The sequence below is a fragment of the Aulostomus chinensis genome, chromosome 8 (genome assembly GCF_037954235.1).
Source record: "Aulostomus chinensis isolate RoL2024-O1b breed Wild chromosome 8, RoL_Achi_v1.0, whole genome shotgun sequence".
Taxonomy (NCBI): domain Eukaryota; kingdom Metazoa; phylum Chordata; class Actinopteri; order Syngnathiformes; family Aulostomidae; genus Aulostomus; species Aulostomus chinensis.
In genome coordinates, this window is record NC_141327.1 from 31,054,674 (window position 1) to 31,071,834 (window position 17,161).

The 17,161-nt window shown below is 43.9% G+C and overlaps 1 protein-coding gene across 2 annotated transcripts in view; it reads left to right on the forward strand.

Annotated features, from left to right (window-relative positions):
* The window catches only part of LOC147258097 (uncharacterized), a 21,376-nt gene extending 4,831 nt beyond the window's left edge, over positions 1-16,545 (forward strand). For both annotated transcript variants that reach the window (XM_086212477.1, XM_086212478.1), the window contains exons 3-5: positions 5,345-5,459; positions 6,518-6,627; positions 9,170-16,545. In XM_086212477.1, the coding sequence (XP_086068603.1) occupies positions 5,345-5,459; positions 6,518-6,627; positions 9,170-9,324 (380 nt within the window). In that variant the 3' untranslated portion in view covers positions 9,325-16,545. The remainder of the gene's footprint in view (positions 1-5,344; positions 5,460-6,517; positions 6,628-9,169) is intronic.
* The last annotated feature ends 616 nt before the right edge of the window (positions 16,546-17,161 follow it).

The window sequence follows — 17,161 nt, forward strand, 5'->3', positions numbered from 1 at the left end:
TTGTCAGTGATTTTGGCTCGTCCTGGATAGCAGAGTGTTTTTCTCCTCCTTGGGCTTGCCAAGGCCCCATTCGATGGTGTACCTCAAGTAGTTTGTTTCACTAATGGTCAGCGTACTCTTCTTTGGGATTTCCCGATGTGCCTGCTTGTCAAAGACACTCGAGGACCTTCTTCACCAAATGTAAATGGCTTTACCAGTGTGGGCTCTGAATGACAACATCATCCATATATGCAGAGGGATAGTCCCTATGAGGTTTAAGAACAGAATCCATCAAGTGCTTGAAGGTGGCTAGAACTCCTGACAAACCAAAGGGCATGACCTTCATCAGCTTGATTTTGAGAGTCTTGTTAAATCTCTCCCCCAACCCTTCCATCTTGGGGCGGTAACCTGAGGTTCTCTCCTGTTTCCCTTGCAAAAAAGCTTATAATTACCCTGGACATTAAAGGTGTCCTGTGATCTGTAAGAATCTCTTTGGCGATTCCTACCCGTCAACTGAAGAGGAACAGTTCTTTCTGTTAGCACCGTCTTTTCTTAAAAGGGACAGCCTCAGGGTACCAGATGGCATAGTCTACTTTGAACAAGATGTACGCATGTCCCTGGCCACTCTTTGGGAGAGGCCCAACAATGTTCATCTCCACCCACCCGAATGGGGCTTCTATGATTGGCAAAATGACAAGGATATTCCTGTAAGTCTGTTGTGGTGCAGTGACCCGGGACTCTGGGCTAGGCAGTAGTTTTCTGTCATTTTTGATTTGATGACTTAAACAGCTACATCCGTCTGAGCAATGCAGCCCTCTGGGAGATGTAGTGGGTGCTGTGGCGGGTTTTTGAAAACTCATTGAGTCATCTAATATCAGCATATCACATTACTGATATTGTACCAAATCACAAATAACATGATCTCATGACAGTTAACAAGTAGAGCAGCTCTAGACGGACACAGGGGTTTCATTTAAACAGATGACACATTTCTCCATGAGACAGCTCATCTGAGACAACAAAGACAAAAAAAACTATCTTTAAACTTGGGTGGGCTTCAGTTGAGGGGGGCAGGAAGGACGGACAGAGAGACAGGTAAGAAGAGAGAGAGAATCAGAGAGGGTGAGCGATTCAACGACAGATTAGTGGGGACTGAGAAAGAGACAGAAGCAGACGGACAAGTAGACTATGAACATCCAAGAATTAAAATTAATTTGCACCACTACTGATACTTGTATAAATACTATGCTAATATCAATACAATTTAAGTAATGCTAATATAGTTCTAAAAAAGCCAACATTAATACTAATATAATAACATACTGATAGCAGTAACCCTAATGATAGTGGTAGCGCCCCCTCCAGGTCTCTTATGGTCCTGAAGCAGTTGAATCTGACAGCAGGCCAAATCCAATCAGAAAATGCTTTTTACTAACCCTGATCATATTGGAAGATATTATAGAGTACATTTACACGAAGTCTAAATATTGTAATTTTATGAATAATAGTGGGACATTAGTGTCCATGTAAAAGGATCAGCTGGAGTCAGTCAAAGCAGACATAAAATTATGACGTCAACTCACATAATTTTGCAGTTGAAGCAAAAAAAAGAGGTTAAATGGGTGCTGTTCCTGTAAATGTGCAAGTATCCCAAATAAAGCTGAGCTATTGATCAAAATTGATATGAATCTTAGTATGGTCTTGTCTGATGTAGCCGGATACACGCAGTACACAAAGGAGGCGGAGACTGCAATAACAGTCCATGGAGCTGATACCCGCAGCTTTGCCCCGTTAACCTAATACTGTATGTGTTAAACTTTTAATCTAGAGGAAGTATTGTGTTGCTGCAGAGATATCACAGCCAGCAAGCATTATTCTAAAGACAAAATAAAACATATAAATCAAACCATCACCATGAGAGCAAGTGTTAAGTAGGTCCCTCGTATATTTTGAAAACACACACACACACACACACACACACACAATTGCAGTATCAGTCAAAATAATCGTTGCAGTTTGGAGGAATTAAAAAATGCAGTTATTATACTCCAAGATGTCTTTGAAATGAGTTTACACACTCTCCCAAACAGATTTCACCTAATAAGCAAAAAATGCAACAAAAAAAGTTGTGAAGCTGAATTCATTAACCACACATACACACCATCTGGTGAACATCACCACTATTATTTAGTTGGACTAAAAACACTTCTAGGAGGTTAAAGAAATCTGGCAGGAAAGCAGAAACACATGTTGCTGCACAATGAAGAGTCAAAGAGCTTTTGCTACATGTTCTCAGGCTCTAGCACACAGCAGCGGTTCTTGACATATTCCTTTGAAAAATCAAATGCAGCTTTGTGTTGGCTTTTATAATCTTTAACATATCTGACAAAGTGAAATTTAATCATGTAGTTCAAAAGCTGGGAAAAAAACAGTGATTTAGTTAATTTGACCTCGTTTTTCTTCCAGTCATAGATTTATTTGGCATTTGCTTATGTTTAGATTCCTCAGTTTTCAGTCTTTTTATTGCACTCAAACATTTTTCCCTGCTAATTATAGCCTTTTAATTAATAGTCTTTTCTTTGGATGTATAATATCCTGGCATAAACAAAGCTGAAGCCCCCGGGAATATATTCTTTAATCTCTCTACTATATCACTGTCTGTCCTTTCCAAAATTGAGTTATTTAACTTTCACATGTTGACTTTAATGCAACATCTTGACTGTTTCTGATTTTGCGTGAGCACAGGTGGATGCGTGTTCTGATGTGTGTCTGTGCATGCAAAGTCTGTGTTTGCACGCAAACATGGAGGTGTGTGTGTGTGTGTGTGTGTGTGTGTGTGTGTGGTTCAGATATCTTCGATGTCACATGAATAATTCAGCAGGCCCGGGGCTATCAGGTTACAGGAAGTAGCCTAGGTACATCCACGAGGAACAGCCTGAAGCCATTTACTACTGTAGTCGGCTTGTGCGGTCATTTAACATCTGCATCAGCATTATCACTAATGATTGACATAAAAGCTGGACAAAAAAGATAAATCCTAAGTAGCTGAAGAGCCTGACTGGACATGAGGTTGGAGCAATGCGTTACTGAGGAGCTGAACAACAGATTAATATCTATCTGGACAGATCAAATCTGGATAGGAAATGACGGCAATAATCTGTTGCTGTCAAAATGATACTTTAGCTAGATAGCAGTGTCTTCGTTATAATCAGTCAGACCATTCAAGGTAGACACGCCTCATGGTGAGACAATTGCGCCCTCTCACATGCCATAGAGTGCCCCCCCCACACACACACACACACACATACAGACACGCACACATAGAAACACACGAAAACATATACACATACCTATTGGCCAGTATGGCACATGCACAAATGCTCATGGGGCGTTTCAGCAGAGGGAGGCCTTTAGGTTTGCCCAAATCTCTTCTCCAAATCGCCTGTGAAACCCTGCTGAGATTAGGCCAAGAGTGGCACTTTAAGCAGCCTTGACAGATGGACCGCCTAATTTACTTTGCCATTAGCTGGGAGGAAGGACACTCACTTGCCTCACCCCTTCCTCACCCGTCAAGCAGCCTGCCTCCCCTCCTGAAAAAATCATCACTTTCTCAGATCTCTGACCTCAGCTTCATGCCACTTGGTGAGCTCACAGTAAATCCCATTCCTTTTGTACAGCTGCCGTGAGGAACATAAAATCCACCATTTGTGTCTGATACATCCTGTTATTTGTCGAAATCCTGCTAATACTAGAAAATAGAGGTGGAATCTCTTGTTCTGTGGTATTCTCTCAATCCTGGGAATTACTTGAAGAGTTTTTTTGCCCAAAATGACAAAAAAACTGTACTTGGATTTGCAATATTAATTTACGGTTGATTATTGGTTTGGACAAGCTACAAGTGCATACCTCTGCCAAACCTCTGTCTTTCCTCAGCCATACCTCAGGCACACCTCAGGCGAACCTCTGCCAAACATTAGCCATCCCTCAGCCATACCTCAGCCAAATATCAGCCATACATCAGGCACAACTCAGCCAACCCTCAGACTTTCCTCAGGCACACCTCAGCCGAACATCAGCCATACTTCAGCCCTTTGTCAGGTACAGCTCAGCCAAACCTCAGCAATGCGTCAGTCATACATCTGCTATCCCTCAGCCAAACCTTAGCCAAATCTTAGCCATCCCTCAGCCACACGAGTCATATCTCTGCTAAACCTCAGCCGTACCCTAGCAAACCGTCAGCCATCCTTAGGCACACCTCAGCCAAACCAAAGCCATACCTCAGCCAAATCTGAGCCATACCAGCTGAAACCAGTTTGAATATGCCATGTTTTATTATGGTAAATGAATCAGCCCCAAAGGCGTCACGTTGAAGCAGCGGTCAGCACTGTGGCCTCACAGCAAGAAGGTTGTGGGTGGAGCCCTGGCTGGAGCACTGGGTCTTTCTGGGTGGAGTCTGCATGTTCTCCCTGTGCCTGTGTGGGTTCCCTTTGGTAACCCGGCTTCCTCCCACAGTCCAAAGACATCCAGAGGGGACGTTGTCCTCTGTTTATCCGGTTGATCTGGGTCACGGGGGCAGCAGCCTCAGCAAGGAAGCCCAGACTGTCCTCTCCCAGCCACGTCCACCAGCTCTTCCGGGGGAATCCCGAAGCGTTCCCAGGCCAGCTGAGAGGTATAATCCCTCCAGCGGGTCCTGGGTCGGCCCTGAGGCCTCCTCCTGGTCAGACATACCTGAACACCTCCTGAGGGAGGCGTCCTCACCAGATGCCTGAACCACCTCCACTGACTCCTCTACCTGGAGGAGCAGCAGCTCTACTCTGAGTCCCTCCTGAAGGACTGAGCTTCTCACCCTGTCTCTAAGGGAGAGCCCAGCCTCCCTGAGGAGGAAACTCATTTCAGGCGCTTGGATTCAGGATCTTGTTCTTTCAGTCATTACCCAGAGCTCATGACCACAGGTGAGGGTTGGAACGTAGATTGACAGGTAAATCGAGAGCCTCACCTTTTGGCTAAGCTCCCTCTTCACCACAACGGTTTAGCACCCGCATCACTGCAGACACCCCCCCCCCATGCACCTGTCAATCTCCCGCTCCATCCTACCCTCACTCGTGAACAAGACCCAGAGACACTTAAACTCCTCCACCTGTGGCTGCTGGGACAGGCTCCAGCCCCCACCACCCTTAACAGGATAAGCGGTAGAAAATGGATGGATGGATCAGCCCAAAGTGTTTTGAGTTTTTCCTGCCCCGCACTACACAGCGTACTGTTGCTTACGCATAAACAGTACTAAAAAACTAACAGTTTAACAGTTATAATTCTGTGTGTGTGTGTGTGTGTGTGTGTTCATGCATGCATGTGTGTTCTGCCAAAGGTCTGCGTCATGGCCTGGGCCAGCTGACTTTCAGTGATGGTACGTGCTACACCGGGCAGTTTGAAAATGGCCTCTTTAATGGCTGTGGGCTGCTGGTCTTCCCTGATGGCTCAAGGTGGGTGTCTCACTTTTATGTGACCTTGAAAACATGTAGAAGAAAACAAACCACATAGATTGGTAGGACACAGGTCGCTGAGCTGTTCCTATTTACAACCACAATGGCTGCCATGAGTGTCTCACATGGTTGTTGCTGTTACCACGGCTACAAAGCTTAGTCCAAATTTAAATGTAGCCGATATGAAACATACTTACGTGTGATCATAAAGTCACATTAGTTCCATTGTGTTGCTGCATATCGAAGACATCACACTATCAATAACAAAAACAAATTGTATCCCCATGTATTCATTCATTTTTCGGATGTCCAAAGGGTATTTTATTTATTTACTTGAGATTCTATTTGTAATGTGTATTGAGCTGTTACTTTTATACCTCCTGGTCTTTATATTTGCTCTGATAGATGGAACCTTGAGCATGTTTATCATTTAATCATTTCAGCATTTGACTGTTTTATTAAGGTTAAGGGACTTTGAAAATGATTTGGATGGGTTGTCATGTTACATTTTTCTTGTAACTCTGTGTAAAAACTGGATGTCGTGATCTTGCTGGCTGTAAAACCAATTGACCTGTTAATCCAAATAGAGTAACCGTAAAGATGATTGTTCAACAATTAGTTGATTCATTGATTGAAGAATAACTATTAAGGTAATTGTTTCAGGATTTTTATTTTATTTCAGGCTCTTAAATATCAAGATTTGCCCCTTTTTTCATTTATGTCAGTAACGATTCATTAATTAATTGTGAAAATAAAAAGCAGATTAATTGATGATGAATATAACTTTGTGTCAGCACCATATGGAAAGCGAGAGATGAACAAACATGACTTTGACACTGTGAGTGTGTGTGTGAGTGCCACCTAGTGGACGCAGCATTAGTGCCAATATTATTAGATTTCACCTCCCTCTCATTGGACAGAACACACACACACACACACACACACCCGCACACCTGACCTTAGCACCTAAGTGCCAGAGGTCAAAGTTCACCTTCAAAATGTTTATGTCTTAAAAGATGTTCGGATAGATTGTAATAATTAGCTGATTGTTTTGTCAGGTATGAAGGTGAATTTGTCCAGGGGAAATTTCAAGGTGCTGGCATCTTCACTCGTTTTGACGGGATGAGGTTCGAGGGCGAATTTAAAAATGGATGTGTGGACGGCTATGGTAAGATTCCCAGGGAGTGGGTGGGTCAGTACATGAAAAACACACCAGCTGGATGATGATGATTTACCTTATGTACATATATTTGTAAATTCTTCTTGATATCTTAAGTTGCAGCTTGGTGACAGCTGGATAAGTTTTGTGCTTATGAAAATAGAACATGAATGTTCTAATACTGTGTTATTCGTCTGTTGCATCTTTATATGATAATTATGGTCATAGTGCTGGGAAACATCACCAGTGAACACAATTTAAACAGCAAAACCTTAAAAAAAAGATGACAATATCAATTAATTTAGCTGGTTTGTACATTCAATTCCACTCAAATATTATGTATTGTACAGAATCTGTTGACAATTGTGAATTCTCCAAGGAAGTCAAATTTTTTGGAATATATCAGATATTACGATAATAGTATTACTGTAATATAATAACTGACTTCCCAGACAACAGTCATGATGCTGCCATCTGCGTCGACCATGTTGGGGGAAAGAGATAGGAAATGGGGGCAGAAACAAAGGCATTGACAGAAGGTGGACGTAAACCGAAGCAGATAAGACACAGAACAATAACAACTGTTGTGGTGGAAAAAGGTGGATGAAAGGAATCAGTAAACGTAATGTAGCGAGGGGTCTGAGTCGTGGATCAAGACTGGAAGACAGTTACACAGGGGAGGAGCCTGATAACTGTAGGCTCCACCTCCCATTCCACTTTTGTAGCCTCTAGGAACCCTGCATCCTGGGAGTGAAGGGTTCTAGCTGGATCATAGGGGACTAGGAGCTCTGTCGGGGATGAAGGAGCCTGACTGTTGACGACTTTGATGGTAGAAGAAGAATTTTAAATTCTGTTCTGAATCTGACAGGGAGCCATGCAGAGAAGCCAGTCCAGGAGAGACCTGGTCTCTGCTACCAGTTCTAGTCAGCACGCGGGCAGCAGCGTTCTGGACCAGCTGGAGAGTCTTTAGGGACTTATTAGTCCAGCCTGGTAGGAGGGAGGTGCAGTAATCCAGCCTGGAAGTGACAAAAGCAGGGACTAGTTTTTCTGCGTCTTCTTGAGCCAGGATGTGTCTGATCTTAGCGATGTTACGTAGATGGAAGAAGGCGTCCTGGAGGTTTGTTGAATGTGGGAGTTAAAGGGTCCTGGTCAAAGAGAACTCCTAGGTTCCTATGGTGGTGCTGGGGGCCAGGGTGGTGCCATCCAGGGTACCTGTCTCATCAGATCAGGTGGTCCTCAGGTGTTTGGGCCCAGCACAAGAACTTCAGTTGATCAGAGTTTAATAAAGGAAATGATGGTCCTCCATGTTTTTCTGTGCTTTGTACCCCTTTTACACTGACAAACGTGTGTCAACATGGGTTTTTGGACCCTCGTTTGCTCAACATCAGGGCGCACTCAAGCTTCCAGCAGACACGGTCCTGAGCTCCCTCTGTGAGGGCTGCGTGCCTGTGTTTTTCTTTCATGACATCATCGCGCTGACATCATTGTCACAAAAAAGTGATGTTCCCATAAATCACTGTCCCGTACGGTTCCAGAAATCTACTGCCAGATCTCTTCACCACGGATGGCGAGCAGCTTGTGGACTTCATGATCTTGCCAGTGCGCTGCCACAATCAAAAAAGATGTGAAGATGGTGGTACAAGTTGTTTATCAACACGGTGGCGCCTGCTGAGTTCACGTTAGGGTTCCTGGTTTGTGGGAGTTCCCAAGCAGAGATTAACTCACCTCAGATCATCCACATGGAACTGCTAAAACAAAAGGAGTGAAGTGGAGTCTCAGGACATCAACAGAAGACTGACCTCATGGCAGAGGCCAAAACTTTATTCAGAGATGAGCGAGCAGCTCTCACAGCCCAATTTTTTTTTTTTTCACGGAGCCTCCACAATGACAGCCTGACAGGCGGCTCAGTGACAAAATCAGAATGCAACAGGAAGGTCGCAGGAAACCTGAGACAATGCGGGTTGCCTTTCTCCACACAGCAGGCGAGCGGAGCAGAGCCACTAAACACCTGGGTCTCTTGGAGGGTTGGTGGACGTGGGTCGAAATGCCGAGCCAACCCTTTCAGAGCGCCCAAACACCCGTGTTTTTGGTGCAGTGTGAAATGGGCTTCAGACAGGCCTCCAGTTCAGTCAGCTGGTTTGTTCCATGTGGATCATTGATGAGTTCAGCTGTGTGTCTTCTGCATAGCAGTGAACATTAATGGAGTGTTTCCTGATCATGTGACCTAGAGGAAGCAGAAGTTGCATTATCTGAAGGACATCAGGAATTGTTTGATGGACCTGGTGGAGAGTTTCATTGCAGCAAAGGCTTCAAACTGCTGAATCCATAAGATTTTCAAGAGAGATGACGAGCAAGTGTCAGCAGTGGGCTGTGTACCTGTGCAGCAGCAACAAATTGGTCCCATTGCTGCTGTCCTTTTCCACTACTGCAGACCAGTCAATGGACACATCACATTGTGGGTTATAAACATGTATTAAATTATTGTTTGTCAATCCTGAAAACAGGCAATCACTCAAGTAGATTTAGTTCTGACATGAGTGTGCTGGTGCAGGCCTGCTGACGTTTGTGGACGGAAGCCCCGGTGGCAGCGCTGGCAGTCACGAGGGCTTGTTTGAGACCAACCACCTGACGAGGAGCGAGAGCAGCCATGCAGCCGTGCAGCGAGCGCAGGTGGCAGCTTCCAAGGCCCGTGCTCTGGCCATGTGACCTAGACTACGTCACCCACAGTGCCCCAATTCTAAAACCAGTCACCTTTCTGAAAAAGGTCTTATTTTTCCCCTGTTTCATTTTGTTTTTTTGGCAACTCTAACATGTCAGCTCTTCATTCTTTGGTAATATCTTTTCAATTTCTGTATTTTATAGCAGACAACACAGTTTCTTGGAGTATAAACCACTAGGTTCAGGAACTCACTGTCTTGAATTTGAGAGCCAATGATTTTGAATCAGCTGAAGCCAAACATTCACTGTTCTGTCAAACACAGTGGTGCTAAATCTGCCAACCTGAGAAAACAACTCTATTCAATGTATGCGACGTCTGCCAATAAGCAAGATTTGGTGATTTCGGGTCAAAGAATCTCTACAGTGGATTAGTGGCCTTAAAAATTGTATTACTTACATTCAATCAGTGAACTGATTTTTTTTTTTGGACAAACTGTGCACAATAGGTATGTTAACCTAGTTAGGCAATAGTTCAGAGAAACTCACACTTCTCTCGCCCATATATTGTAGAAGGGTTGGAATCAGTCAATTGATGGCATGTCCACCTTTAAACAAAAGGTAGCAGTTTACCCTCTTGCTGCTGGTGGCAGTCACGCTTTCTTCTGGCTCACCATTTGTCATCAAAATTAAAAACTTATAGCAATGGTGGAGGAGAACCTCTGAAGCTGAGGTTAAACACCACAGCGGACCCTATGGAACATGCTCAGAACACCAGCTCCATTAGGGGGCAAGTTGAAGTATTAGCATATAAATACTCAGTTCCTTTCCTGACTGCATTGTGAGTACATGTTCAGTTTCTGTCAGGGTTTTTAGGACCAAACAGACAGTAGCCAATGGGAGTCCAACAAAATGTCTTAAAGTAATCAAAAGGCAAAGTGCAACACAGGGAGGTTCAAAGTTTAACGGAATGAAAAAACAAATTAATAAAAGGGGTCAAGAGGCCTAAGTCCTGGACAGATACAAAGTACAAACAACACCAAGTTCTAAACACCATTAAAAACGAAAACTTACTGGGAGCCACAGAGGAGCCGGGAAGAAGCCGAGAATGACCATGACATGACAGAGACAATGACTGACACCAGACAATGGGAAGCGCAGAGGTTAAATACAGAAGGAAACGAGACACAGGTGGTGCAGTCATACACAGGTGAGACACATGAGGTCATCACAGAAGAGAGCACACAGGAAGACAAGACACTAACTGCAAAATAAAACTGGAACTCATGACAAGGATCATGACAGTTGCATTTTTAAAAATGTGTTGACAGTATTTGAAAGCCCAGTTTTAATTGGACGAACACAGTTACTGTCTGTCAATTTAATCTTCCATCACCGAGTGAGAATGAGTCAGGACTTCCCCAGGAAACCAAGGAGGCTCATGTTAAGAGTATCATGAATAAAAGAGTCCTCGCTCCGTCTCCAACCATCCTTCAGGTGAGCGGTGGGGTTCACCCTGGACAGGTCACCAGTCCATGGCAGGGCCAACACATAGAGACAGACAACCATTGGCTCTCCCAGCCACGCCTACGGTCAATTTAGAGTCTGGATTAACCTGGTCCCTCTTGATGTCTTTGGACTGTGGAGGAAGCTGGAGTACCAGAGAGAACCCAGCAGGAACAGGGAGAACATGGAGACTCACCCAGAAAGACCCCGTGCTGCAGCCGGGGCTCCACCCACAACCTTCTTGCTGGGGGACACAGTGAGGACCTCTGCTCCACCGTGCCGCCCCCCTCGCTCAGTCTCAGCAACTGCAAATGTCATGAGTGTTTCTTGTCTGTGACGCAACCTTTAGTCTGAAAATGCATCAGAAGAATATAAAGCAGGCAAAATCAACCACAAGTGACACTCCCCAGTGTAATGGCGATGTCTTCTTTACTAGTGTGTTAAGCGGTGAATTCATACCTTTTAAACATCATAGCACAGCACTGGCTCACCCAAACTTTAAAGGGGCCATGTCTTGAAAACTGTTTTTGTCAGTGTTTGTGCATGTACGTTTTCATCTGTGGCATCACCACTAATATAAGAAAAGTCATGGTGCCACGTTTTGGTGGAGTCATTCATATTTCTTAAAAACATCACAAGGGAGCGCCAATGAAATTGTAGCCTCCTGTGCGTCCGTCTGCATGCACGGTCCCCCACAAGAGTGGAGGTGGACTCCAGTTTTGGTGAGGGGTGTGACGTAGCTGGCCAGTCACAAAGTCTGCTTTTTCTGGGGTCGAGGACAAACAGCCTGTTTCGAAGTGTCATAAGTAGGCGGAGTCATGGCTCATTTTGAACATTTTAATTTAAAGCAAATTTGGGATTTAACTCTCAATACGTACATAAAAATGCATGGGGGGACTCTGAGAGAACGTTTTGAAAGTATCACAGTGAATTGCTGTCGTCGTCTGCTGCTGATGTTTGTCAAGATGGCTGTAGACCTGACAGCTGCTAATGTTGCCATCACATTGCCATATTTGTTTGCTCTTAAAAACAACAACTGGAGAAAGAATGTTCAAGAATAGACATTTGAGCAAAGCTTGGCATCTCAGTGAAACACTGTTGCATTTAAGCCGCAACCTCGAGGTTAAGAGAGGCCAAAAACTGCAGTACCCAAAGTGGCCACTTGACTCCTGATGGCTAAAAGCGATACAAATGTTTAGACTCTAGTACAAAGAACAGTTTTAGTCGCTGTAGTTAGTTTCTTCGATGAGAAGTCCAAGCGAACAGTTCACTTTAAAGCTTAATAAGTTGTCCTGTCTGTTGAGCATTTGACAAAATGAAGCAAAGTCATCAGAGAATTGAGGCGATAAACATGCACAAGAAGTTAGCAGCAGGGACAGATTCTGGATGTCCTGAAACATCCACTTTAAAACAACAAGAAAAGAACAGTAACCCCAAAACACGTTATGTTTGGTAGGAAAAGTTATGTAGCATTTCGGGTGTGGCCTCTTTCAATGATGATAGTCGATAGATAACTGGAAAGCTTCGCTAACTTAAACCTCCAACAACTTATGGGTACTTAATTTTCAGGTCTTCAATTTCCTGATAACAACAATAAATTCCGACTGATTTCCCAGGAAGATTCATTTGATATTAATTAGAAGGGGGTAAACAATGGCCACTAAAAATTTAAGTTTGACAACTTTGTCAACACCAGCGTTAAACAAAAATGCAAGGTTTTGTGAGAGTTAACAAGCCTCCTGCTTCTTCATCAGCCTGGTGGTTTTTGCAAAATCTAGCTGACAATCAAACAAAGCAAGAGGTTAGTCCACAATGGCAGTTCATTGTTAGCATGATTTAAAAACACACCTACACATCTTCCAGTATTAATTGATACTACAATTGTGAAAGCTTTATAGAAGAACTGCAGATGAAGTGAAAATGTTAGATTTTTTCAAGAAGAGAACTTTATATTCTGCCCCTGAATTGTGTAACAGAGAGTTTTAGCTTTGATATCTCAAGATACTTTGACCAAATCACCGAATCAGAGCTTCTTGGTTCTGCCTTCCTTCTGACCTCTGACCTCTTGTTGGTGCTAAAGTATCGGTCAGCAGGGTGGAGATCTCGCCTGATGAGAAACTCAGCAGTATCTCTTCTTTATACTCAGTCACTCAGTGCCGTTCCAGCTCCGTCTGATCACAGACCCGTGTGATGGTCGTCCTTCGTGCCAACCACGCAGTGCCAACAGGCTGCGGCTGATACAGAGTCAGTGGCTCGGCATCAGGGATGGAGGATGGAAGTTGCTGCACAGTTGCAGGCCACAATAATGAGTCCAGTTCATGTTGTGGAAGTGTGATTTGATATACGGCGCAATTTCTGAGTCTTGTTCCAGCTGCAGAGATGAAAATCTGTCCGCTCCGTCTGGAGATCCAAGTTCTATAGGAGGTGCAAGGTTCTAGATGCTGGCTGTCAATGAATGAACTGGAAGGGTACCCTGACCAGAAATTATCCACACAGCACTTTTGTTCTTTTCAGTCATTCCAGTTTGTGTATGCAATACCTCTAAGATTGCGTTTTCCCTTAAATGAGTTCATTTCACAGTTACAATCACCGCAGATGCCACAAGTCGCCAGGATGACGGCAGTTAGCAGGTCGCCAGCTGCCGCGTCCATGTGCTGCAGCCGTGAATCTTCATGTGTCGGCAATAATTTGTTTCAGAAATCATTCCAGCAGTGTGGCCTATGGACTGCATCCTTTCACAGTATGAATTGGCCATCTGAGACCACCTGATGCCATGACCGGGGCATCTGGATGTGGTCTATGGAGAGGCAGTCCTTGTAAAGGACGGCTGTATGATGTGGAATAGCGTGGCTTTCGCGAGTCTGCTTAACTTGAGAGGAGGAATGAGGCAATGTTCCTAAAGCCTCAGTGACCTGGTTACGATGAAGATGTTGGACATTATCAGGCTGAGGAAGATTTCTGTTGGACACACCAGCATCCTGGACCTGACCTCACTGATACGAACACCCCCTGCTACCAATCGTTGTGCTAAGCTAACTAGCCTGGGTCTTCTCTCTGTCTTCTGGTCTGGAGATGACGGATGATAAGTTTAAGTGTTCCTTTACAGTAAATGCTGGATTTATATTTTTGTTCAGTTTACATATTAAGACCCATAAAAGTAGATAGTCAGAAGTTCTCCTTTCAAACTGAAACAAGAAAGACTGTTTGCCAAGAATCCATAATGGTCTCTTAAGTTAAAGCCAAAAATCCATGATTGTAATTTTTAAATGTCTTACTGTGTTTTTCTGTTTGTGAAGGCGCCTTCGGCGTGTTAGTGTCACCAAACGTCCTCATAAGAGGATAAATGAGAAAACAAAAAGGAGGCAAAAGCTTAACTGTTGTGATCCAACCGACATTTCACACCTGCTTTGAGCCTGCTGTGAGTCTGTGTGTGTGTGTGTGTGTGTGTGTGTGTGTGTGTGTGTGTGTGTGTGTGTGCGCGCGTTGGGTTGGGTTGGGTTGGGTTGGGTTGGGTTGGTGATGTGTTGTTAATAGGAAGTAGAGTTCATTGTCAGTTATGTGGTTCAGGGGCTGATGTCTTTGCCTTGGACTAATTTGAGGGCGACATGGGAATCTCACACCCTCTTAATTGGCTCTGGGATCTGATCACTGTTGCCTTTGGCGGCGGCGGCGGCGTGATGTGTCTTCAGTGATGTGTCAGTCTTCTACACTCTTATTAGCAGGCAAAACATTGTGACTGTGTTTCAGTGATGGATGAATAATGTTGAGTGTGTCACTGAATGATCACACACCCCCTCACAGTCCAACAATGAGGATCACCTCACCCTTTAACGTGCTCCATGAAAAGTTGCTAGCTGACCTGAATGTGTGGATTTCACCCTGCTGTCGGGTCCGGGGGACTCTGACTGATCGTCGTGGCAGCAGCAGCAGGAGCCTGCTGCCCGTGAGTCAACGAGAGATTTTTTCACAGCTGTTTGAAGAATCAACCTCCCATGATACATAGTTGACTAATAGAAAGTGTTGGACTGAAGGTTTAATTAAAGACTTTCTCGCTGACATGCAGAAGAGAAGATCAGTGTGTGACGCAAACGTGAAGGTTAAACATCGGGAGCAAAGACCCTCGTCCCTTTTTATTAACACATTATTTGGCAGAATCTCTTAATGTTCATGTTACTTTTTGCTATGATGTTAGCTACGGTACTTGTTGCTTTCTGGCTCTTGACATCTGTGAGGCTCAGAATGCAGAAAGAACCTTTGAGATCATTTGAAGTGGCAGCAAGGAAAAAACGCAGTACAGATGGAAAAAAAGACATAAAATCAATGCGGCCAGCAGCTGAGCTGCCTTTAAACTTCTAATTTAAATCTGCATTTCTTAAAATGTGTTGCCATTATTTTGGAAAGTGCTGTGTTTATGGACTTTCTCAGATCTATAAATCTACTGTGAGAAATTCAATGTTTTGTGCTTAGCTACCTTAAGTATCTCTGGAGCTTTTCAATTCGAACTAATATTCTAATTTCATTCTACAGAAATGTTTGGCCTCCATTTGAATGAATATTTCAAAAACGTTCCTATTGACATTTTCTTTTGCTAAAAATCTGAAATGCCCAAAGTCATCACCAGAATCATGACCATGAGGAGAACAAATGTTCAAGTGAGAGATACAAGGCTGAAGATGGAGAAAAGCCATGAAAGAGACGAGTGCCTGAACCTCCTTCTGCTGTGTTCTAATGCTGACTGACTGAAGTGGTGAGACAGTCAGTGTGGCTTTGGAGGACAAAGCTGTTTACGTCCAGTTGACCGTTCACTGCCTTTCACTCTCAGTTCAAATGGAGGTGGAACTGCATGATCACATGACTCAAAACAGCAAATTGTTTAGATTTTCAACTTAAAGAAACAGTCTGATGAGCCAGCACGAAGGTCCCACTGATTTGAAATAACGGCTCCACTCAGAGCAGTGCAGACTTGAGTTCCAACGTTAGTGCTTATTGTTGATCTTTGATCGAAAAAAGGATCTGACGCTGCACGTTTGAATGCTTGGTTCATGAAATACAGCGTTTCCTGCTGGCTGGAAGGAACCAGAAACACATGTTTTTTTGTCAGAGGATGGCTGTAACAGTAGAAGGGACGTCTACTAGTGAAAAATAGAGAGAATCCCTGATGGTACTGTCAGGTAAGCGTGTTGTAATTGTACGAGTACCAGTGAATGTCGGCCATGTTGCTGCTGTCAGGGAGAACGTTTCAATAAGCAACCACTCAGTGACATCACACCTGATCTGACAGTTAAGAAAGTTTTCATCATTTTCCAAATTGACTTCTATTCCAATAAGGCAAAGAGAAACTTGATGGACTGCAAAAACATTTTGGGTCAGGCTCATCGGATCGTTCCACTTCAAAATACATTGATGGATCACGACTGTTGTGGCTATCATGGCGCGATGGCCAGACATCTGACGTGGAGGCAGCAGGGTGGATGGACTGTTTCAGCCACATAGTGCAGAGAAAGAGTGAATAGTTGGAACATCAGACACGATGCAGGAAGTGTGCTTGTCACAGCTGATGAGGGACTCTTCATCCAGGTTTTCTCCCTGTTGGGCTTCTTTAACACTGGAAAGCATCTGAACACTGCAACCAGAGACGTGTTGTCACAAAGCCATAATATCACTTTTGTTGTTTCTGATGATTTTTTTTTACTTGATTATAATCTCGTAAAAATGATGCATTTTAAATTTTAAATGCCATCAATTCACAGGAAAACAATAAAGAAAATACACGAAACCTGACTGGATTATGAGTGTTTGTCTTCTCCTCCCTCTTTTGTGTTTTTGCTGAGCGGAGGTGTGAGAGGCCGCTGGGAGACATGAAACACTGAAACCTCAGAACACACACACACACACACACACACACACAGGCATATGGAGGGATTCTGAACTCTGATCACACATCTTGGCAGGACTGGTGATTATTTGTGGAGCTTGGCTGTCAGCAAGCCCCTCCCCCCACCCACCCCTCCCCCCACCCTCGCTCTGCTCTCCTGTCACTAAAATAGCTTTAAGGTGTGTTTAGGTTGGACTTTAACCCTGCTGCCTATTTTGTTTCCCTGGCAACCGTCCAGTCTTCCCTTAATTTGTATCATCTCAATCCCAAGTGCTGCAGCAGTTTTGCCTAATCATAGAGCTTGTTGCCATGGTGAAGTATTTAAATATGATCTGCAGATCATCTTCACCTAACACACTAGAAGTGGCAGATGTGTGTTTGTGTGCATTCTTTTGTTCTTTTTCTCGAAGTGAGTTCTTTCCTTCCAAACCTCGGGGCTCATATCTGACACTTTTCTAAATTTGATTCTCCAAACATGATTTTTCCTTTTGTCTTCATCGTTTCGTT